This window comes from Serinus canaria, chromosome 4 (genome assembly GCF_022539315.1).
Source record: "Serinus canaria isolate serCan28SL12 chromosome 4, serCan2020, whole genome shotgun sequence".
In the NCBI taxonomy this organism is placed as follows: Eukaryota; Metazoa; Chordata; class Aves; order Passeriformes; family Fringillidae; genus Serinus; species Serinus canaria.
In genome coordinates, this window is record NC_066317.1 from 30,968,385 (window position 1) to 30,991,726 (window position 23,342).

A 23,342-nucleotide genomic window follows, 5' to 3' on the forward strand; every position below is an offset into this window, starting at 1 on the left:
CATCTGCACTGTTAGTGTCACATCCGTGGGCTTGCTGCTTTACAGCCACAAGGAAAATGAGGGAGGTGTGACATCAGGGCTCACAAGAACCATTGTGGGAAGAAGAGGAAGCCATGTGTCTGTTTGCAGGTAGAACTGGCATTTTACCATCTCACAGCAGCACCTGACATTTTGACAATTCATCCTAGATCAGAATGAGAAATCAGATGTTTGGGGCTTTTTTCTTCCAGAAGCCAAAAGTGTGGGGAAAAATGAATTGTCATTTGAAACATCTCACCCTGAAAGCAGATTGTTTGAAAATCATCTATTTATGGGGAAGTGTGTGTGTGTGTGTGTGTGTGTGTGTGCATGTGTATGTGTGTCTCTGTCTCTGTCTTTTCTTTTTTCTTCTTGTAAGTTCCCCTTTCAACAGCTGATTTTTTTAAGAGTTAATTGATTTCCTCATTAAGAAATGTGTTTTCTCCTCAAAGTTTCTAACTGGCTCTATTTAGGCTGCATTGTCTCTTTAAAAGCTTTAAGGAGCAATAGCCCTAAGAAAAACAATCAAATTTCATAATTAGGTCAGTTAACTATTTGTCAAAGCCAAACAAGTGAAAGATATATTCCTTTTATAAATCTACAGACTATTTCACTCATGTAAAGGCAATAGTGAAATGGTAATGACAGCTCTAATGCAGTCACCAGGTTGGACAAGGCCTTGATCAGCCTGGTCCATTGGGAGGTGTTCCTGCCCATGGCAGGGAGAGGCTGGGACTAGATGATCTTTAAGATTCCAATTCCGGCAGAACCAGAACTGTGGTGAAGAAAAAAATAAAAATAAGAGGTTTGGTTTGTTTGCTTGTTTCTTTTTTTTACCCCAAGTGTCCCCCAGCTTTAACTGGTGGCAGTTTCTCCCTTCTTACTCTGGAAAGACTGGACTGAGTATCCCAGCACCTTGCTGCTGCTCTTTTCCTCACTTTTCTTAACAGGCTCACCACAGCTTGCAGACTTCAACAAATACCAGTCTTTAGATGTCTCTCTAGTACAAGGGAGATGGTCAAAAAGAAAATTATCAGTCTTAATAGGTGTCATGACATCTACATTTTCATCACTTTGTACATGACTGGATGCATTATAGTTAAAGTAATTTAAAGACCACAACCATTCAGCACTTTTTGAAGCATTATTTTACTTCCCAGAATTACAAGGGTTAAATAAAAAATATCCCATCTGAAACAATCCCCTAGAGGCAGTTCCTTCACACATTCTTAATGAAGAGAATGTTTTCTATTATGAATTATTACAACTTCGCTTCTTCTTTCAGTACCGTATTCAGTCTGATGGCCTAGAAGCCCAAAAAGGTAAAAAAAGCTTCTTTTTTTGCATTGATTTGAAACTATTTAAAATTAAGTTAAAAGATACTTCCAATGTTTGCACTTAACTTCTTAGCATTATAAGAAGTAAAATTTTGAAAAAGTGTGGCTCACACTTCAACTGTTTACAGAACTTTGGATTATCTTTGGATTTGAAACTGAAGATTGTTAAGCATCTTGTTTCCACTACTGTATGTTCTACTGAAATAAAATATTACCTGCTAAACAAAACGACTTCTTTTCCAAGATGTTTAGCAATTTTTCGGGTTGTAGGGGTTAAAAACACCTGAGCAAAATCCTGCCACGTGGATTGTCTTTAACTAGGACAATTCGAACTCAATTCAATAGAAGTTCCTCACTCAGGAGCCAAGCCCTCTCAAGGACTGCAAGTGCCTTTGGTGAGATGTGCAAGGATCCCCAGCCTTGCCATTACCTGTTTTTCACCACACCTGATTATGGTTATATGTCACCCTTGTTTCTACCAGTAACACAATAATAGTCAATACTTCATAATTTTTGCAACTTCTTTATTGTTTTGATAAGCAAGCTACAGTGGGTCTTTCTCACAGTCCTATAAGTAAAAATAAGGCCTGCTAATAAGTCATGGCAGAGTCACATTCTCTTGCAGCCTGCCACTGCATCTCAGCATTACTTTTTTCCACAGTGCCTGGTTAAGTTACAGGAGTGTCAGGACAGCTACTTGTTACGGATCAGCCATCCTTCAGACCAAAAAGTTCTATTAACAGTAAGCTCTGGACTATCAAACTAGTCACTGCTTTAGGCAAAGATAAAAAACAGGACCAAATACTGAAAAAGCCCTGAGGTGCTTCCCCAGGGATGGGAGAATAAATGTCCCAGATTCTATTCTAACAGAAGCTTTTACTTACAGTTCAAAATAATCCATCCTATCAGTATACAATGCTGTTAAACTTCTACCCTGCAGAGACACAGGGTTCATAATAAGGCACTTTATTACAACAAAAGGTTGGGTAAAATTGTTTGCAGTAATAAAATATCTTGTAAAAAATAATCTGCAGCTTTATAGACATACACTGCCATACTGCTAAAAATAGTAAGGTTTGGGATATGGGATTTTTCTACACCTCATAAATAAGCCACAACTTGTCGCATTTTCCCATATTTAAAATGAAGAAAAAGTATGTGTAACAAAAAACTGAAGTTAGTTAAATTCCTCTGGGGTTGGCAGAGTTTCTGCTGGTGACAGGTCTTACAGTGGAGGGCTGACAATTCTTTATCATAGGACACCGCTTCCCTACTAGAAATGAGTTCTGAACGTAGCACTCATACTAACTTTGTATCTACCACGTTAGCACAAAAGAGAGAGGAAAAAAAATAGGGGAGTAACAGATCGCCTGAGCTTCAACGAAGAATCTAAAAGTCAAAACTGATTCCCTAAACAAAGTTTTTTATTCGGTAGACTAACGTAAAACATCCATACGAGAGCCCTCAAGTATTTGTGAAAGAACTCAGGGGTAAACAAAACTCCACGTGAGGTCCTTGAAGGCGGCGGTCGAAGAGCCCCTCCGCAGTGCGGGCCGAGCGGGCGGCCCGGCGGGCAGGGCCGGCGTCAGCCGCTGGGCTTCAGGGACTCGTAGCCCTCCCTCAGCAGGTCCCGCCACGTCCTGAGGAACCGGGCGTTCTCCGAGCATTTGGTGGCCAGCTCCTCCACCTGGGCCGACACGGCCGACGTCGCCTCCAGGATCTTCGCCAGCGAGAAGGCGGCCTGGAGGGACGGCAGAGAGGTTGGGGGTCGCCGGCGCCCGGCAGCGTCCCCGAGGGGCCCCCGGAGCCCGCCCGGCGGCAGCGCGCCGCACTCACGTCGCCGATCTGCATCTCCACCTCCTCCAGCAGCTCCCGCGCGTCGCCGCCGGGCAACTCCGGCGACCCCGACCCCTCGCTCCCGCGGCGCACCCTCCGGGGCTGAGCGCCGGGAGATCCCTCGGGCACCGCGGCGGGCGGCGGCGACCCCGCCTCGGCCATGTCCCGCTCGGCTCTCCCGCGCCGGGCGCTCCTCCCGCCCGAGCCCCGCCCACGGCCCGCCCAAGCCCGCTCCCGCCGAGCGCCGCCCGGGCCGCGGATGGGTCGGCAGTGGCCGCGGTCACCGCCCCTGCGGGCGGCTCTGGGAGCTGTAGTCCTGCCGCCAGCACGGGGCGGAGCTGTGGCTGGGCGCGCAGGCGCGGCAGGGCGAGGCCAGCGGGGAGTGCGCGGGGCGGTCGCGGGAAGCGGACGGTGCCGGGGCCGCTGCGATGCTGTTCTACCGCTGCCCGGCCGCCGGCCGAGGTAACGCGCCGGGCCCGGCGGGAGGGCACGGGCACGGGCCCGGGGCCTCGGCCCGGGCTGGGCTGGGCTGGGCCGGGACCGCCGCTCGGCGGGGCGGGTGGGGCCGGCTGCTGGCGCGGCGCCGAGCGGAGCAAAGGTCGCGGCTGGGTCGCGCCGGTGTCCGGGCGGGCGCGGGGCCGGGACCCCGGGGCTCCCCCTGCCCGTGGCTCCCCCTGCCCGGGGCCTGTGTGCCCCCGAGGGCAGGAGGACAGCGCTGTGCGTGAGCGCTGCCCGCGGCCCGGCTCCGTGATATTGACGTGGGTTATTCACCTGCAGCGGGGTTCCTAAAAAGATGGGCGGGATCTTTGAGCGACGCTAGGTGTCACCTGCTTTAAAGGGTGAAATAAAGCGGTGGAACGAGTGTCCTTACTTGGGAAGTAGTTGCGGAGACTGCATCCCGACAGCTGTTACTGAAGAGCTGCCGAAAAGTTTCTCCTTGGGGATGTCATGGGGCGTGCAGACGTTTCCCATCGCTTTCCGAGTCCCTGAGCTCTCCATAGCGTCGTGGCCCAGGCGCTGTGCGCTCGCTGGGCAAGAATCTGCCCGTCCAGCGTTGGGAGCAGAGTTTCACTTCTTTTGCATATGTGCAAAGTAATTGATTTTTTTTTAAATATATATGCTGTCTGATTCTTAGTACCATCAGTTATGGTCAAATAAAAAAAATCCTGGCAGTTTCTTTTTATTTATATATATATATATATATATATATGAGTGTAGTTATTATCAACCTTATAGAGTACTTGTTCTCAGATCCTGCCTGGTTGCAGGTAAGTAAAGGATAAGTAAAGAATCATGAGGTGGTATGATAATACTACCTTTTATGTTGTGTTGGTTAGGTACAGAATTCCTGTTAAGGAACCAACATGGATAATACTTGCCACCTTGCATGTCGAGACCACTGTCCTAATTGTCACCGGGCAGGGTTATGACACAGGATGCTTGTGATGGCCTTACCAATTGCCATTCTCAATGAAACATTTCAATCAAAGCACACTGGTGATTTTACTTATATAATTTTGGATAAATACTTCACTTTAAATATGGTATCATTCTTCATCCCTGAATAAAGCAAAATCTTTAAGGAAGGAATATTATTAAGCAAGGCACATTAGTTCACAGACCTTTTAACTATAACTATTTTTTTTAAAACAAATCACACACATTAATTACTTGTTTCTAAAGGAGGGAAACTATGACAAGAGTCCTGATTTGATAATTTGAAATTTTATTATCTGTATTTGCTTACACAGAAATTCTAATTTGTTTTCACAACAATTACTGTATCTGCAGCAAAGGTAATGGTTACCTGTATCTACTGTTCCTAGCTTTGGCTAAGCACACTTGGGTTCAAGTCTGCTTTTACTGCAGACCATGACATGTACTTTAGCTAAACTGCCTTGTGTTAGTAGCCCAAGCTGTGTCTCTCAACATGTATTGAGATGGCAGAACTAATCTTGCAAGTCCCATTTCTACAGTTGTTTGGTCACTTTTAATGCAGTTTGAAATAAACCTTTTGAAGTTCAAAATTAAATCAGAACTTGAAATGTGTTTGGCACCTGTGTATATGCATATTATCCTATGTCAGCTGTGCAAGGCTGGCCTGTGTACTGAGTAAAGAATGCTTAAAGGGGAAGCTTTTTTTTTTTTCCCCTGATAAAAATTACACAGCATCCTCCTTACTTGAAAATTTAAAAATCTTTTAAATTATGTTTTTATATTATGTGTTTATGTGTTTATGTTTCCTCATCTTCACGTCACGTGGTAGCCTTTGGGAGGTGGAAGCTGTCATATTTGTTGTGCTACTTGCATCTCTGAAACTTTGAAAAATTTGGAAAATTACTGATTTGACAAATTTGGTTTTTGCAGCACGTCAGTGCTTTCATGCTCTGAAGCTGATAAAGAAAGATTGCCTTCTATCGCTGCGTGTCTCACGATGTGCCTCCACTGCCTCTGTGCCTCGCATAACTACACACTACACAATTCATCCTCGGGACAAAGACAAACGATGGGAAGGTAAAAACACTGCATTCTTTAAAAGCTGCTTTATTGTTATTATTATCATCATTATTATTATGATTGTCATTGCTGAGTCTTAAAGACACTAAAATGTGTTGCTGTTTTTTTCTCATTATGGAAATTCTCTATCCTTAAATACAGTACTAATATTTCAAATGAAATTTTTGCTTGCTATCTCACAATGAGTGTCTTTAGTCCTATCATATAATATCAGCAGAAATTTTATGCTTGTTTTCATAAAGAAAATATACAAGCAGCTTTTGGTTTAGTGATTATCACAAGATTTAGTTCTGTTCAGTATGTATCTGCTTGGTTTTTTCCAGTTGTTCTTACCATGAGGGTTTGGTTTTAGTGAGAGAGAGGTTGGAAGAAATTGGAGATTGGCTTATGTTATTATCATTTTTTTTTCTATTGAAGGGGTAAACATGGAAAGATTTGCAGAGGAAGCTGATGTTGTCATTGTTGGAGCAGGCCCTGCAGGCCTTTCTGCAGCCATTCGACTGAAGCAGTTGGCTGCTGAGCACAGCAAGGAAGTGCGTGTGTGTCTGGTGGAAAAGGCTTCTCAGATTGGTGCACATACATTGTCTGGTGCTTGTGTCGAGCCAAGGTCCTTAGAAGAACTCTTTCCAGACTGGAAAGAACGAGGGGTATGTATGAGCATGTAAACACCAAAGTTCATTACTAGATTGTAATGAACTTTATATCTGACTCATTCTGGTGTGAGTTAGTACCTGGTACCATTAGTAATAAGTACCATTTTAAAACACATTGATGGAACAAAACAAAAATGGGCACCTTCTTTTTAGTCTGTTTCCTGTAGAAAACATTCAGCATTGTTAAACTGTCACAGATGTGCTGTGGCCCTTGCTCTTTTCTGCAGTAGTCCTACTGCATATACACAAAATGTCTGGTGCAGCCTGGGGTGCCCTGCACTTTTTGCCTGTGTGCAAAGTCCAGCTCTTGTGTACAAGCAGAAAGATGTTTGGTCCTTACCAGTGACAGGTGTGCTGGATCTGTACAATAGTTCTTCCTGGACATGACTGATACTGACTTCTGTGCAGACACTCTGGTGTAGCAAAGGCCTAAGATGATTTTAGGAGAGAGGTCCCAGAACAGCTGTCTGACTTGCAGCCAGCTCCCTACCATCACCTGAGAGCTGCAAGAAGTCAGCTGTCAGCTCTTTGGTTTGCCTTATAGTGATAAATCTCCAAGTTGAGCTGTCTTCTTTAAAAAGATCTAGAATATTGATGTAGTACAGGCCTGTGTACAACAGATTTATTTGCAAAGCCGTATTTTTTTAACCTTAGTAGTTGTGTTGATTCTTGCCTGATAAAGGCCTCATAAAGTACTTTATCTTCTCTCTCGTGATACCTTCCTTTAGAAGTGCTATACTAAAGCTGTACTTGACTGCCAGTTGGATTGTTTGGTTTTCTTGTTTCTGTTGGATTGGCTAAGAAAACATAACTCTCTATTTCTTCTATTTTATTTTTTGTAGGCTCCGCTTAATACTCCTGTAACTGAAGACAAGTTTGGAATTTTAACAGAGACATCTAGAATTCCAGTGCCAATTCTTCCAGGTAAAGTTTAGTGAGGGAGAAAAGAGTCAGCTTCCTCTGTGTCTTTTTGAACTTCTCCATGAATCAAAAGTTTGATTTGGTGTAGCGCAGCAAGTGTATGAAGACTATAGTAGGAGACAGTGATACAGTGTGTGCAGGTGATGGTTCTGATAACACATGAGATTACATTGTTGATAGTAGCTGTAGATGTGACATCTGCTGTATTCAGCTTTGGTTATTTTGCTTAGTGTCTGATGTTTTATATGTGTGTGTGTCTTTTTTTGCCTAGGGCTCCCGATGGCTAATCATGGAAATTACATAGTACGTCTGGGCCACCTTGTGAGTTGGCTGGGTGAACAAGCAGAAGCTTTGGGTGTTGAGATATATCCAGGCTATGCAGCAGCTGAGGTACTAATGACATTGTGTGTGTTTATGAAGAGTGGCTTTGGAACCCCCTTCAGTGCAGTCGTGATCATTTGTGCATGTGCAACATTCCTTTTAACTGATATGTATTGTGAAAATGTGTTTCTCTGTCTAAATTCCCTGGCTCAGATCCAGCAAAGTGCATACAATACATGAATAAATACATAATCTTCATGTTTGATCATGAAAGTCATAGTGCTTAGAAGTTCTGCTTTAGAACTTTAATAGATTAAATAGATTAATAGATTCAAAGTACAGATTCATTACAATGTAATGGTTTTGTTTGTTTGTTTAAATATTTCCAAAGGTACTTTTTCATGAAGATGGTAGTGTGAAAGGGATAGCAACTAATGATGTAGGCATTCAGAAGGATGGAGCACCTAAAGTGAGTATCTATCTTCCCCATAACTAGGGGTCTAATGATGAAAATTGTGATACATCTGCTTCTACTGCCATCAGTAGTCTTGCTGCAGCATAAGAAAATTTGTAAAATTCAGTACCTGTCTTCCCTCTCTGTTTAATTGGATTGATTGCCTGTGTTCTCGTCTCAGAACATTGTAAAATTCTCCCAAGATTAGTAGAAAAAGCCTTTTCATAAAAGTTGTCTTGAAGAAGATTATGTAAGGGTGTTTTGGCATATGTTAAATCTGGAAACAACGGAAAGAACTCCAGGAAGTCCTGGAAAAAAGGTCCAAAGGTGAAATACAAAGCTTTAGTCCATCTGGTAACTAGCAACATGTAAGAGAGTGTGCTTCTGGCTGGTTTGGTTTCCTTGATATTTACAGCCACAGTCACACTTGCTGACAGTCTGTCTGCCTTGTTGGGGCAAGGTACACACTGAGTCTTTATACCTTTATGCTGGTTGGTCATGTTTCTGCATCCAAAAGGGTGCAGTAGTCTGCCCTAAGTGTCAGACTTGGATTTTTGTTTTGTTCAGTAGAATCCAGAACCTGCCCTAAGTGTGCTGCTTCCCTGTAAAATATGTTGGGAGAATGTGGCACCTCAGAGTTACTTGGTGCAACTTTCACACGGAATTATTTGACTAATAAATTAAGACTATAAGTTTTTCCTTTACATTTACTTTCCTTTTTTATAAAGTTTTACTCTAGTTTCCTAGAGTTTCAAAGAGGTATTCACTTGTACATAAAGTGTGGGCTGTTTGTCCCCATGTAAGGCAGGGATTGAGAAGAAAAGACTCTTTCTTGCTTTGAGAGAATATAACCAGTGGACGAGTAATGTATTTTTCCAGTGTAATTTTGTTTATCTGCTGTAGGGGACAGGCACGCTCTCGTTTTCCAGTGCATGCTTTGTCCAGAAGGTGGCACAAGTAACGTGTGCAGCTTCATTGGGAGTTTGGGTTTGTTTTAAGATGGGAAGGAACAATTTTAGGTGTATTTCTTAACATCCTCAAAACACAGATTCTTTTTTTTTTTTTCACATTTGTTCTGGGAGAATGTGTCTCTTCTTTCATGTGCAAAATGAGTGTGCCTCTACTGCAGCTTTTTTTATTGCACTGTCACTCAATTCAAGTTTTTTAGCTGTCAGTTTTGTCAGTTGGTTCTACCTCCAGTGCATAAAGGTTCAGGTAAATAGGTGTAGTTTGTATAACCTCCAAGGCAAGAGTACCTTCAATGTGTTTTTACAGAGCCTAATCAAACAGACTGTGGTTAATAAATAGATACTCACCTTGCAGTCAGCACCAACCAAATAAAAATGACAGTGGTAAAAAAAGCACTGTAGCAAGTTGCATATTAATTCTTGTGTAGATACTGGAGAAGGTTGTTAAATACAGCTGTGTCACATTACTGAAATATTTCAAATTAATGACTTTCTAATATTTACAATGTGGAGTTGCAGTTCATTTGTTTTATATAAAGCTACTTCAAAGTGGACACTATATATTTAAGAGGTAACTCTTGTTTAGTATTTTGTAAAATGAATTCATGTTCACATTGACAATCAGAAATTCAACAAGTACAAAAAATTTCACAAAATCCCATGACTCCTGTTTAAATGTAATTCTCAACTAGAGGGAACATTTTCATTTGTTAGTTACAAGCAGATTGCACCTGAGAGACAATTAAAAACCAAAGCAGCAAGCTTCTTTTAAACCTATTCTGGCTTACCTTGAGATGGTACTATTGAAGAGGTTAATCCAAAACTGTTTTCCTTGTCTTTTTCAATATCAAACTTTCTGACTGAAATCAAGCTTTTTTCATTATAAAAAAATTGTAAACATAATCTATATTCTCATCCCGTGCACTCACAGATGCAGGTGATGTACTCATATAGCAGTATGACAATTCCCCTTACCTGGATCTCAATCCTTGTTGGAATTTTTTATGATTTTTTTATAGTTGTATTTTATTTAGTTTTATTGTATGTTTTAACGTGCCAGATTAGGGTAATGCCATTATTCTGAAGTAGCGAGTCCTTTTGGGCGCAGAGGTGATTCAGGCTTTTCAGATATGGTAGCTCTGTCTAGTCTATGTCATTTGTTGTTGGGGCACAAACATTACAATGTTTTATTGTAATGTGGTTTCATGAGCAGAAATTAAAGTGTGATGTTACAGGTGAAGATTCTTTGTCTGTCAGAGTTCCTTTGCACCTTGTGAATGAGCAGATTTAATATAAGCATCCTCTGATCTGGAAAGACTCTCCTTTTCAGTGACAAATAGCAATTCACTGTGGGGCTGCTCTACTGGAATCCCCTTCCAAGACCTGCCAGGGGTGTGTCATGGTTGGGTGGAAAAGGCAACTGAACTAGAACCATAATTTGCAATGGTCTGTAGTGTCTGAGCTGTGTCACCAAGTAGTGTAAAATCACTTCATTACTCTCCATTTTCTTCTGTGAGTTTGGTGTCACACAGACCTAACTGCTGATGAAATGCTCTACTTTTGCAGGCTACCTTTGAAAGAGGCTTGGAACTCCATGCTAAAGTCACAGTCTTTGCTGAAGGTTGTCATGGGCATCTAGCCAAACAGCTGTACAAAAAATACAATCTAAGGGAGAATTGTCAACCCCAGAGCTATGGCATTGGATTGAAAGAGGTACCATTTGTATAATTTTAACAATTAAAGAAAATACCATAAAGCTTTAAGGTAGATTCTATTTGCTTTCTAGCTAATTTTTCTAAGACATAAGAATTAAAGATTTTGAGTTACACTTTTAAAAATTCAGAATCTTTGCTGTTCTGAAGCTGATCAGAGCAGATGCTCCCTGAATGTTGTGACTGTTCCACTTCAGTTGCTGCTTCTCTTGTATCTGTTATAACTAGAGCTACCTGTGAATCTGCTCTGTTAACATTTTCAAATTACAGTAGTTTGTGGTATCTGTTTTCCGTATATCTGCTAAACAAGGAAGGAATTTGTGCTGCCTAATTTTGGGGGGGCTTTAATACATGAGGAAGGAAGAAAATACTTTCTATGGGCTTTCAGTATGTTAGTAAAAGGGAGAGAGGAAAGCTATTTCAGATGATGAGTTGTGGTCTCTGAAGCACCTTCTGTATGAGCCTTTCTTTAAAAAAAACTCTCTTCATTGGGCATATAAAATTGGGATAGGAATGAGATTTCCTTATTAAAATATTCTATACTCAGGAAATATCACTCATGAAAAGCTGTATTTATGTATTGAGCTGTATTATTTTAAAATATGTTCAGAGTTTTGAGTATAACAGAATTACTTTAGTATGTGCTTACAGCTACAAAATATTTGTTAAATTATTAGTTTACACTCTGTAGACTGTAAATATGACATAATCTTAGTTACAGTCTCTAATACTGAAATTGTCAGAAGGGTTTTCCTGTAGCATTCCCTTACTTCCAGATGAGACTGTCTGCTTTAGCAAATATGCAGTCCAGTAGGAGTGGATCTGAAGTAGTTGGTGCTGATGAGCTATTATCCGTACTATGCACGCTTCAGGTTTATTTTTACTTTGGACTAGTCCCGTGGACTGATTGCCCTTTCACGACTGGAATGTTTTAGATGGACTTTTAGGACCCTGTCTTTTAGTTTCACATTGAAGGAATCCAGTTCATGCCTTGACTGCTGTATGATGTGAGTCAAAACACAGTAAGTGGGAGGAATCAGAAGTCCCTCTCAAAAATGTGCTCTTTAGTCTAAACTGGAACATGATTGTAGATGTGCCCTCAATGCTTGAGCTGATCTGCAGTGCTCAGCTGCCCTTCTGTCATTAGACTGTGCCTGGCATGTACCTCCACGGTGTAAAAATGTTTTGTGAAATGAGCAGAAAATGGACTCAATCTTGGAAACATGAAAATGCTTCTCTGAGTTCACCATGGGTCAGTGGAGCACTGAAAACCTGTGGGAGACAACAGAGATGGGACAATTTGTTTGACAGAAAATATTTAGATCAACTCAGGCATAGTGTTTTATACTGACCTTGAAAAACTCATAAAATAATTCATAGAATCATATGAAAAAATAATACTTTAAAAGAAAAATGTCAACATTGTATTCTATGGCAGAAGTATCTGTCAAAGTCACTTAATATAAGAATCTTGTGGTTGGATGAAAATTCTGGATGTAGTACTGGAGTCTCAGTCACATTTTCTGATATGCAGCATTTTAAGAGAGGTATTGGGAAAACCTTAAATGGAATCCAAAAAACTATACTGAACAGTTGTTATTTTGCTGTATGAATTTTTGCATTGCTCATGGGAGTAAATTAAGTTTCTCCTATATGTAGTTTTGTGTTTGTCTTTTAATATGTTATTGAAAGGCCATTACTTTGCAATCTGAAGTAATTTTTTGGTCATCCTCATTTCAGTTATGGACTATTGATAAAGCAAAATGGAAACCAGGAAGAGTGGAACATACTGTAGGCTGGCCATTGGACAGACATACATATGGAGGATCCTTTCTTTATCACTTAAATGAGCGTGAGCCTTTAGTTGCTCTTGGATTTGTGGTAAGTGAAGTTAGTTTTTAAATTCTTACATGTTGTTTGATCTTCATTTTATGCAGTTTCTTTTCTCTGTTTTAATGAGAAAATGTAAATACAAGAATAGGAACAGACCAAATTTAGTCCTTTCTCAATCTTAAGTATGGTTATGCCCATAGTAGGGAAGGCTAATTTGTCATATTAATCTGTCTTTAATCCAATGTCTTTTATTGAGACCAACTAGAAGACTTGTTCGTAATTTCTTTGCAAACAAAGCAAATTTTGGTAATAGCAAAACCAAATGACTAATCAAAACTGTGCTCAAAAAATTCTTGTAAGTTAGGAAATCTAAGTCACATGCACTTTTTACAGTTCTATTTCCTAATCCATGTGTCAACCTTGTGTGTAACTCCACTTGATGAAAGAAGAGTCTAAAGTGGAAGCACTGCAATGCTACTAGCAATGTCCCTTTCATTTCTGAGCTCTTCACTTTGGTTTTGGTATTCTCCACCCCGCTGGTGTTGCCTTCTTTAGCAACTGCCTATCTGAATTGGGCAGGCAGCTTCTCCCTGCTTATTGCCACTTAATCAGAAGCTGTGAGATCTCTGGAGATAGTCTGGTGTAATTCTAGCAGCCAGGTGATGGAAGGAGCAAGGATTGGAAATATTCTCTATAACATACAGTTCAAAATGAAAAATTCACTCTTTACCCTGTGCATGTGCTTCAACACAGAGGTTGTAAGAGTCAAGCATACAAATTGGACTTTCAGCAGCATGGGACTGAGCTGACACTTCTGTCTTCTAGATTTCAGAAGGATTACACAGTGTGTGGAAAAATTCTATTTTTGTCTAACTGTTTTATAAGAAGCATTTGAAAAAACTCATTAGCTTTCTCAGACACACATACTTGTTCTGTACAGATTTCCAATATTGGAATTAATAAGTACATACAATAGATACTCAATTTCTGTTTGATTTTAGAAGGGCTGAGAGCCCTGTTTCTTGCAGAGAATGGTAGGTAATCAGTAACATTCATATTCTCTCCAGAGAGGAAAAAATCAACTTCTGTGTGAACACAATCACTTTTTTGTCTTTGAACTTTATACCTATTTCAGTCTGAGATGATTCTTGCAGTAGGGTTATTTTACCCTTATTTTGGAACTTGTTCATTAATTTTGTCTTGTCAGCAACACAGATGCAAGCACTGCTCTAAAAGCAGTGAGCTGCCACAGATACCAAAGTCTTGATTGCTGCTGACTCGTGATGTATTTTGTTACTTATCTCCAATAAAGCTCACAGGAACCAGAAATAATCCCTTTCTCAAAAGAGAGAAATTCAGCAAGAGAATTCTTTTTAAGAATATCTTAAAGATGGGAAATGCAGAGTATATATTTGGTCAAATTCTCAAATGTATAAGAATAGATTGCCAGCCCACTGGCAATCTATTTTACCCCATTTTCTGCTTTCATCGTTGCTCCCCTGTGCTTTATTACAATGGCTCACCTAATTGGAAATTATAATTGACTACTAAACAATTTGAAGAACTGTTTAAAGTATGAGAGCACAAGGACATAACAATCAAAAAATAATTGTTTACCTCTTTTTTCAGCTTTTTTTGGGCAGAGGTATGAAATGCAAATTTAAAACAAGTTTTGCTGCTTGTCCCACACATTAAATCATGCTTAATTAATCCTTTTTATACCAAAAACAGCTGAAAGGAGGTTACAATGCAATTAAATATTTTCCATATTTCAGGTGAGGATAAGAGCAGACTTGTAGCAGCAAATTTTTGGATTTGCTTCTGCTGTACCATTAATTAAATATATTTTTGGCAGTAGTTTAAGTAGAAAGATCCTGAGGTTGCTTTAGAATAAAATAGATTTAAAGACTTGATGTGGTAATATGCAATTGCTTTGATTTCAAATTTTTGTTGAAATTTCATACCTTGTTTTGATTGATGTGCACTTTTTTTCTTTTTTTAAGGTTGGTTTAGATTATCAAAATCCCTATTTGAATCCATTTAGAGAATTTCAGAGGTGGAAGCATCATCCTAGTATACAGCCTACTTTGGAGGGTGGAACAAGGATTGCCTATGGTGCCAGAGCATTAAATGAAGGTGGTATCCAGGTAATTTTTTTTTTTCACAAAGTTTTTATCTTTGAGTTCTCTATAGCCATATATTTAGTGCTGTAGATTTGGTTTGCATGCTATACCAAATGTTTTGTTGGACAGAAAAGGCTTCTTGTCTTGCTGGGTACTGGCTGCTGATATTAGCTAGTCTTAGGCTCTGTCTTACTGAAAATCTTCTGACATACTCATTACTTTCTAAATGAAATACAGAATTATAGAAACATTTTGATTGGAAAAGACCATTTACATCATTTAGTCCAATAAGTAGTCCACCACTGCCAAGTCCACTGCTAAACCAGGTCCCCAAGTGCCACATCTATGTCTTATGCAGGCATGGCAATTTAACCACTTCACTGGGCAGCCTATGCAAGTGCCTGACAACCCTTGTGTGAAGGTTTTTTTCCTAATATCCAATCTAAACCTTCCCTGGCACAACTTGAGCCCCTTTCCTCTCTTCCTGCCACTTGTGAGAAGAGGCTGACCCTCACCTCAGTGTACCCTCCTTTCAGGTGGTTGTAGAGAGCAGTAAGGTCCCCCCTGAACCTCCTTTTCTCCAGGTTAAACACCCACAGCTCGCTCCTCGTGAGACCTGAGCTCCAGGCCCTTTGTAAACTCCATTGCCCTTCCCTAGACACACTCCAGCATTTCAATGTCTTGTGAGGGGCCCAAAACTGGGCAAAGGATTCAAGATACAGCATCACCAGTGCTGACTACAAGGAAATAATCACTGCCCTGGTCCTGCTGGCCACACTGTTTGTGATCCAAGCTAGGATGCCATTGGCCTTCTTGGCCACCTGGGCACATGCTGGCTCATGTTCAGCTGGCAGGACTCCCCGTGTCCTTTTTGCTGGGCAGTTTTCCAGTCACTCTGCCCCCAGCCTAAGGCACTGCATGGAGCTGTTGTAACCCAAGGACAGGACACAGCACTTTGCCTTACTGGATGTCAGTATAGTCAGCCTTGGTCCATAGATCCATCCTGTCCAGATCCCTCTGCAGCAGATCAGCATTCCCACCCATCTTTGTGCTGCCTGCAGACTGACTGAGGGTTCACTCAATCTCCTTTTCCAGGTCATTGATAAAGATATTAACCAGGTCTGGCCCCAGTACTGAGCCCTGCAGAATCCCACTAGTGACTGGCTGCCAGCTGGATGTAACTCCACTCACCAACATTCTCTGAGCCCAGACATACACAGAGTTTTTACCCAGCAGAGTGTTTGTCCAAGCTATGAGCAGCCAGTGAAGTGGAATTTATATTGCAGTCAAGAATGTTCAGCAGTAAAGATGCCACAGACAATCTTTTGTTTTGTCTGGAATCTTGGGGAAGACAGGGTAGTACAACTGATCTGTTCTTTTGGGGTCTTCCAAATTACTTATCTCAGCAAAAAGAACTCCTTTTCAGTGCTTGAGCCTTAAGTCACTGATGGTGCTGAAACTGCAATGTAGTTTGGCAGGTAAATCTTTACCTCTTCAAGTACAAATGCCTTGAGTTTCTTTCATGCACAACTTTGAATTTCTGCTTTCTTGGGAGGTGAAACACTTTGTTCATTTTGTTAACTTAAGTAGTGCAAAAGGTAAAATTTTGAATTTGTATTATTCAAGATTTTCTGATTGATACATTTCCCTTTAAATACTGACCTTTCTGACTAAGGTCAGTTGAAAGGGCTGGAAAAGCTTGCAAAAAAATGGTCTGGAGTTTATATTTAACAGTTTTAAAGTTCATTCAGCCTGTTAGCTTCTCATCTTGAAACACAGGGTGTGGCAGTATATTCTGTACTCCCAGATCCATCGTCCAGATGCTCCTTTCAGTTGGACCTTAAAACTAGCCTGAGTGTCCGTGATATGCAGCCTGTATGTGGGGCCATGCCACTCTGCCCTCTGACTACTTTGCCTTTCCTTTTTGACCCTCTTCTTAGTATAAACTTGGCTTCACAAGGTTCTTGCAATACAAGCAGAATTTCATCACAGCTTCACTCTTGTCACAGTCATGTGGAGTTAGGCTTTGACCCCAGTGTGCATTCCTGGCAGTGAGTCATGTGAGTTCAGGAAGCAACTTCTTGATTACGCCCATGCTGCACATTTAATCAATCTGAGTGTTGATTTTGTCCACTCTGCAGTGGAAATATGTCATATCACATTGTAACACAGCTGTGTTACTGGCTTATTTCAAAAACCATTACCACTCCATTATTAGCACAGATACCATGAAAAGGGCTTCTTCTTCCACCCTGTGCACTGGTTTCTCTATCACACATGGTCATTGAATTTCTGGGTTTGGTGAAGTAGCCAGAGTGTGACTTTAGTTGCACCCTCCTTATACTCAAAACCTATAGCTGAAAGAATACAGTATTTTTAAGTCGCTTACAGACATGTAAGTGCTAAGTTACATAGTAGAACTACAGATCTTGCACATCTCTGCCTCATCTCTGGACATCTTTGCTGCATTTAAACCAATATGTCCGTTACTTTCCATTGTTCCTAATATAAAAGCATGTTTTGCTTTGTTGGTTTTTTGGAGGGTTTTTATTTAGTTTTCTGTAGATAGATTTGATTAGGTGATCATGAAGTCACTCTTCTAAAAGACTTTTTTTAATACATGGCTTCAGTAAAAAAAGCTTTATTGATGATTCACTTAGGAAGAGTTTTAAGATTAGCTCTTCTTTTGCATGTGTTGCTTTGATTAATAACTGTAGCAGTCTGACTCATTTGTATCACTATAGCCCAGGAATATTTTCTTATGTAAGTCATTCCATAGCTCCAGTTTTTGATTTTGGTAACAGAATGGCATCAAATAGGTGTATAGGGTTACCATCAACTTCAGCTTTTTTGTTATAGATAACCTAATGACCATGATCTTCAGTCTTTAGCACAGAATGAAGGGGTAGAGAGAGTGCAGGTGTTTTTTAATGGATGTGGAAGGAAGGATGAGAGTTTAGTAACTTAGTCTCTGTAGCTACTATTTATTATATTTATTACAACTGCAAAACAAAGCACCTAAATTCCCATGCACCCTCTATTTTATCAAAAACTTTTGAAAGATTTAAGAGTTTTGTGGAGAAAAAGGTGTTGCAGTTATTGAGCAGTGTGTGCTGTGAATATCAGGGGGGAAAACCTGACAACCCATTTAAGTGTCAAACACTAGACTCACTTAACAGATTTTAAGCCCTGGTCTGGAGCTAAGGGGAGGAAGAACATGAGGTTTCCTGTCTGCTGGCAGGAAAGACTCTGAAGGGAGCAGGTGTCTCCCCTTCTCCAAAGCAGTCTTGTTTTGTGTCTGTGTCTCAGAGGCATGATGTGTTTTTTCCACTGACTGTGAAAGCAGGTACCAAGTGCCATAGTACTAATAATGAGAATTACTACCAAAGCTGCAGTATGTGCTACCTTTTGTGTTACATGACTCATCTTTAATCTCATTTATTCTTTAGCAGTGGGGTGGGTCATTGTGCACATTACATGAAACAGTATTTGCAGAAAAAAAGTACTTCATCACCATCTTTCTATGCAATTCAGAGTCAGTCAAGAAGTCTTTCTATGCTTATGTCAGTGCTGCACCATTTAATCCTAATAGATAACACAGAATGGCTGTATTCTGAGAAAAGAGAGAACTTCCCACATACTTAATCTCTTTGAAATAGTGTTATGTAGCTGAGCTTAAAACTTCTTTTCCGAAAAAAGTAAGTTGTAGTTATGTTTTCAGCCTGAATTACCTTTTCTGTGAACCAAATCACTATGTCTCTGATTAAACAAATTGCACAAAACACAAAGGAAATGCTGTTTAATATAACTTTTTAAAGTGACTGCTATGTGACTATACAAAAGTAAGCAGTCCTGGGTGACTAGTAAAGAGGTAGCAATTGAACAAGCAGAAGAAACAAAACTTTTGGGTTATCCTAAATTCCAAGGGATTAATTTTTTGGACATTTTTCATGAAATTCAACTACTTGTTTAGTATTTAGGTTACTGCAAAATTAATTCTTTCAGACAGTTTTAATAAAAGCAGGATGCTAGATTAAGATGTGCTGCTCAGCACTAAAGACTTTTGGAGGAAGGGTATGTTCAAAACTTAACCTTCAGCAATTTGTGACTAAGGCTTTGATCAGAGCTTTCTGCTCAGAGTTCTGCAGTCCATCTGCATTTTGAAGCTGTTCCCAGTGTAAAATCTTAATCGCCTTGGTCGTTGAGGCATTCCTTAGTTAATATAGGTGTGTAACATAGTATATTAATACTATTGACCTGATACTTACAAATCATCTTGGCTGTGTTAGGTTTGTGAGTTGACCATACTCTATGACATTATGCTTACAGAATAGGAGTAAGAAGGTGATTTTTGCACCAAAATATATTTGCTGGCTGTGAGCAAGTTCTAAAATGAGGATAGGGGCAGGCATGGTAGCATTGTGCAGTTTCACAGAGAAAGATTTTTGGAAAAAAGTACTGTGAGGTGAGATGAGTACAACTTACTCTGTGGAAATCAGATAAACAACTCAGGGAAACAAATTAGAGTTTGTGTGGAAATCAGGGAAACAAATGAGAGCTTGGGTTTTTTGTTTTAAAAAATTCACTTGAGCTTAAGGAGGAACACCATATCGGTGGGTGACACTACTGGACTTTGCTGCAGATAAGGCAGCTGTGGAGAGGATATAAGGAAAATACCACTTTCATACTCAGCACAAGTAAAGTGTCTGTATTCTTATGTGCATACTATGCTCAAACTCCATGAGTAAGTAGAGTAAGTGGTGTATCTTAAGGGAGTACACATGCTAAGTCTGAAAATGGAAAGGACACTCAAGCCTTATGCCAGCCTTATTTCAGAATGTTATTTTCACTTCAACAAACAAGAACAAAAACAAGAACAAAATCTTTCTTTCTGTTTTCCCTTCAGTCAATACCCAAACTCACCTTCCCAGGTGGATTATTAATTGGTTGCAGTCCTGGACTCTTGAATGTTCCCAAGATCAAAGGAACACATACTGCAATGAAAAGTGGCATGTTGGCTTCAGAAGCCATTTTTAGTCGATTAACCAATGAAAATCTCCAATCAAAGACAATAGGTAAGATTATTTTACTTTGATTTGTAATTACCTTGTGTTCAATTAGAACCATCACCAACTAAGAGCAGTAATTAATCAAGCTGAACGAATTAGTTGGAAATGTGAATAAATCATGAAATGGGTGTGTTTAAAATACGTTATTGTTTATTTACTACTGATAATGTCAAATGATTTATGAAAGAAATTAATATTTGCTGTTATTCAGAGGTATTGATCCTACTGCTAGAAGCTCTAATGACCATCTGAAAAGTAAGCTTATGCTTCCTGTATAAGTAAACAAGAATAGTTTTAATAGTTTTGCTCCTACAAACACAATAAAAAGTAGCGCTTTGTGATACGGAAAGTGTTACTGAAAGCCTGCTGAAATGAGAAAAAAAAAAAGGAATAGATTAGGTGAAGCAAAACAGCATGAGATTTTTCAAATTTGCTCTTACTGTTGTTAGGATCCTGTTTTCATCCAGTCCTTTTTTGTCTTTTAATCTTTTTGTTGTCTCAGTCTGACACTACGTGTATTTTATTTTATACATAATACACACATTTTATACATAATGCAAACACATTGTAGTAATCACGTGGTCCTGACCACCTGGTAGTGGTTTGTTTAAGCCTTAGTTGTTCCCTTAAATCTGTTAATAAAGTCTGTAGGGAGAGAGAGAGAACTTAGAATTTCAGTCACACTGGAGCTAAGACTATACCCAGGTGCCACACGATTATTTTAGAGATTTTCTCGCTGTACTGGTGGATTAAGGCCTAATGAGCTCTCATTCAGCTGAAATACACCATACACAGAAGGTGTGCTGAACAATTAAGACTTCAACTAGACATGCTAAAATGCTTAAAATCCATCTGAAGCTATAAACACTGATGGTGGGTATTGTGCCACTCCTGTTTGATTGTGGACAGGTTTTATATGTTGTTTTCCAGTCTTGTCAAGTCTGGACTACTACAGCCCACTTTCTTCTCTTTGCAGGGATAATGGACTATATGGGAAATATGGACTGAAGCATGCTTTTCATATGTAGACAGGGCTTAAAACTGATTATTTAGAACATTTATTCCCACACAGTAGTAATGGAGAATGGTGAAGAGAAAGCTCTCAAATAATTTTCATTTGAAGAAACATTATTTTTAAAGATAATTACTTGACTTTAGCTGCACTGTGGTAGATGTGAAATGTCTAGTATTTGTAAAGAATGCAAAGAGTTTAAATCAAAAGTCTGCAGTCAAATACATCTCATGAATGTGCTGATTACAAAGGGAGAAATTAGCTAGCATTGGCATTATCCATTGGGCCATAGCCATAGTTACTGAAATGGGACTTTGGTTGCAAAACTTCTTTGGAAAAAGCTTTAGAACTTGACATTAGAATTGCAAACCTGGCTTTGGATCACAGGTGGACTGTCCTGGTCAGCACTTAGATTCTGTGAGTGAGTAGTTGCTTTCCCACAGAGGTGCCAATGGAGCTACCTGTCTGATTATATTTTGTCGAGTTTTGAGACAATTTATTGCTGCTTGTGGCTGGCTCATTTAATAGAGGCCACAAAGGAGCAGTACATGTCTGCCAACAAAAGAGGTCTCTTGATTCAAGAGGCTGATACATGTTGTCTAGTATATTCCTAGCTTACAGTTCTGAAATTCTCATTTTGCTGATTTCATTGCTAGCAGTTGCTTTTATTCAGAATTTATACTTTTATTTCAAGGATAGTCTTGATGTACTGTAGGAACCTAACAAGTAATGTACTGCCTTAGGACTTGATGTGCAGGAATATGAAGAGAACCTGAAGAAGTCCTGGGTGTGGAAAGAGCTGTATGCGGTGAGAAACATCCGACCATCCTGCCATAGCGTGCTTGGTGTGTATGGAGGAATGATATATACAGGCATATTTTATTGGATACTGAGAGGAATGGAACCATGGACATTAAAACATCCAGGTAATTTCATTATCTCCTGAGGAAGATTCTCAATTTATAGTCTTTTCTGGTCTTAGTTTCAGCTAGTGCACATCTGGTCCAGCTATGAGGCCTTAGAGAGTACAAAAGAAATGGATGATAAAGCATTGAAGCAGACTGTCATATCAGCTACCACACAATGTAAATTAAGACATTAAAACACTGCTTAGCATAACTTGGTATAGATATTTGTCTCATGAAAAAGGCTACCTTTTATGAAGTACTTCATTCTGATGACAAGGGAAGTTAAAACAGCTTAGTTAAATTGTTCTTGAGTAACTGCAAAATACAATAATTCTATACTGAAATTTATTAAAAATGTATTTAGGACCAGATTATGCTCAGCTCAAGCCAGCCAAAGACTGCACCCCTATTGAATACCCAAAGCCGGATGGAAAAATCAGTTTTGATCTCCTGTCATCTGTGGCTTTAAGTGGTACAAACCATGAACATGACCAGCCCGCTCATTTAACTCTCAAAGATGACAGCATCCCTGTGAGCAGGAATCTGGCTGTATTTGATGGACCGGAGCAAAGATTTTGTCCAGCAGGTAGGTAACAAAAATGTGTGTGTCAGCTGTTTCTGCAAGAGAAAAGACTAAGTAGGAAGGGGCCACCTGGCCTCCTACTTCAATTTTCTTCCAAGAAAAGGGTTCAGTTGAAGGTCTTAAAACATGTTAGCAGTACTTTTATGATGAAATAACTGTTAAACGTGTTAGAAGGGAATTAGGTCACATTAGTAATATACTTCCCTTATTACACTTGCTGGTAGGTAGAGTATACATGCAAGGGGAAGCTGTTCAGCAAAGTGATAGCTCCCTTCTTGTCTTTGCAGGAGTCTATGAGTATGTTCCTCTGGAAACGGGAGAAGGATCAAGGCTGCAGATAAATGCTCAGAACTGTGTCCACTGCAAAACATGTGATATTAAAGACCCAAGTCAGAACATTAACTGGGTAGTACCTGAAGGTGGAGGAGGACCAGCTTATAATGGAATGTAGACTAACAGGAGACCTATTCAGTGACCTCTGATCACCAACAAATATGTTGGAGTATTTTATGCTGCAGTGTAATTAATGTACAGCACTGACTTAAATGTTAAAAGCATTTGAGACTAATGTGCCATTCTGAATTCTACCTTTGACTGTTGCATTAAATAGAAAGTTGGTGCCTTCTGGTTAAACCCTAGCCTTATTTAATTAGCACTTCTTTACAGGAGCTGTATGGCAGGCAAAAGTTCTTATCAGGACTGACAAAGGAGCTTTGGATCTTGGATTTACTGCTGAAGTTCAGTGACAACAGAAGCCATATCCAGAATTGTGCGTATGGTGGAATAATTTAGTACCCACCTTTAAAAAAGTATTTTCTCTCTCTAGATGGAGTGATTTACATGTAATCATACTTGGCAGTCAGGGAAATAAATCAGTCTAGAAAATTGCCACTGCTTTAAAGTGTTACATTTTACATCAAATTTTCAGTTTGGGGTGGGTTTTGGGGTTTTTTTCTGATGATGTTAATATGGAATACCTATTGTAAAGCGGTTCTAAAAAAAATCTGTATCTTCATTCTATGTCTACCAGCATTTTTATTCCTTACAAGAAAACAGGCCTGCTCTAATAGGAACTAT

The 23,342-nt window shown here is 39.9% G+C and overlaps 2 protein-coding genes across 2 annotated transcripts; one reads left to right on the forward strand and one right to left on the reverse strand.

Annotated features, from left to right (window-relative positions):
- Nucleotides 1-1,862: 1,862 nt before the first annotated feature.
- C4H4orf46 (chromosome 4 C4orf46 homolog) lies at nt 1,863-3,359 on the reverse strand. The gene is made up of 2 exons (XM_009101190.4): nt 3,192-3,359; nt 1,863-3,096 (listed from the first exon to the last, which is right to left on the reverse strand). The coding sequence occupies exons 1-2, from the start codon at nt 3,351-3,353 to the stop codon at nt 2,941-2,943; spliced, it is 318 nt and encodes a 105-aa protein (XP_009099438.2). The 5' UTR covers nt 3,354-3,359; the 3' UTR covers nt 1,863-2,940.
- Nucleotides 3,360-3,542: 183 nt separating this feature from the next.
- Nucleotides 3,543-23,280, forward strand: ETFDH (electron transfer flavoprotein dehydrogenase). The gene is made up of 13 exons (XM_050974236.1): nt 3,543-3,653; nt 5,559-5,705; nt 6,126-6,355; nt 7,204-7,285; nt 7,554-7,672; nt 7,995-8,072; nt 10,592-10,738; nt 12,478-12,618; nt 14,574-14,717; nt 19,600-19,768; nt 21,518-21,700; nt 22,047-22,268; nt 22,553-23,280. Exons 1-13 carry the CDS (start codon nt 3,620-3,622, stop codon nt 22,714-22,716), a joined length of 1,860 nt encoding a protein of 619 aa, XP_050830193.1. The 5' UTR covers nt 3,543-3,619; the 3' UTR covers nt 22,717-23,280.
- The last annotated feature ends 62 nt before the right edge of the window (nt 23,281-23,342 follow it).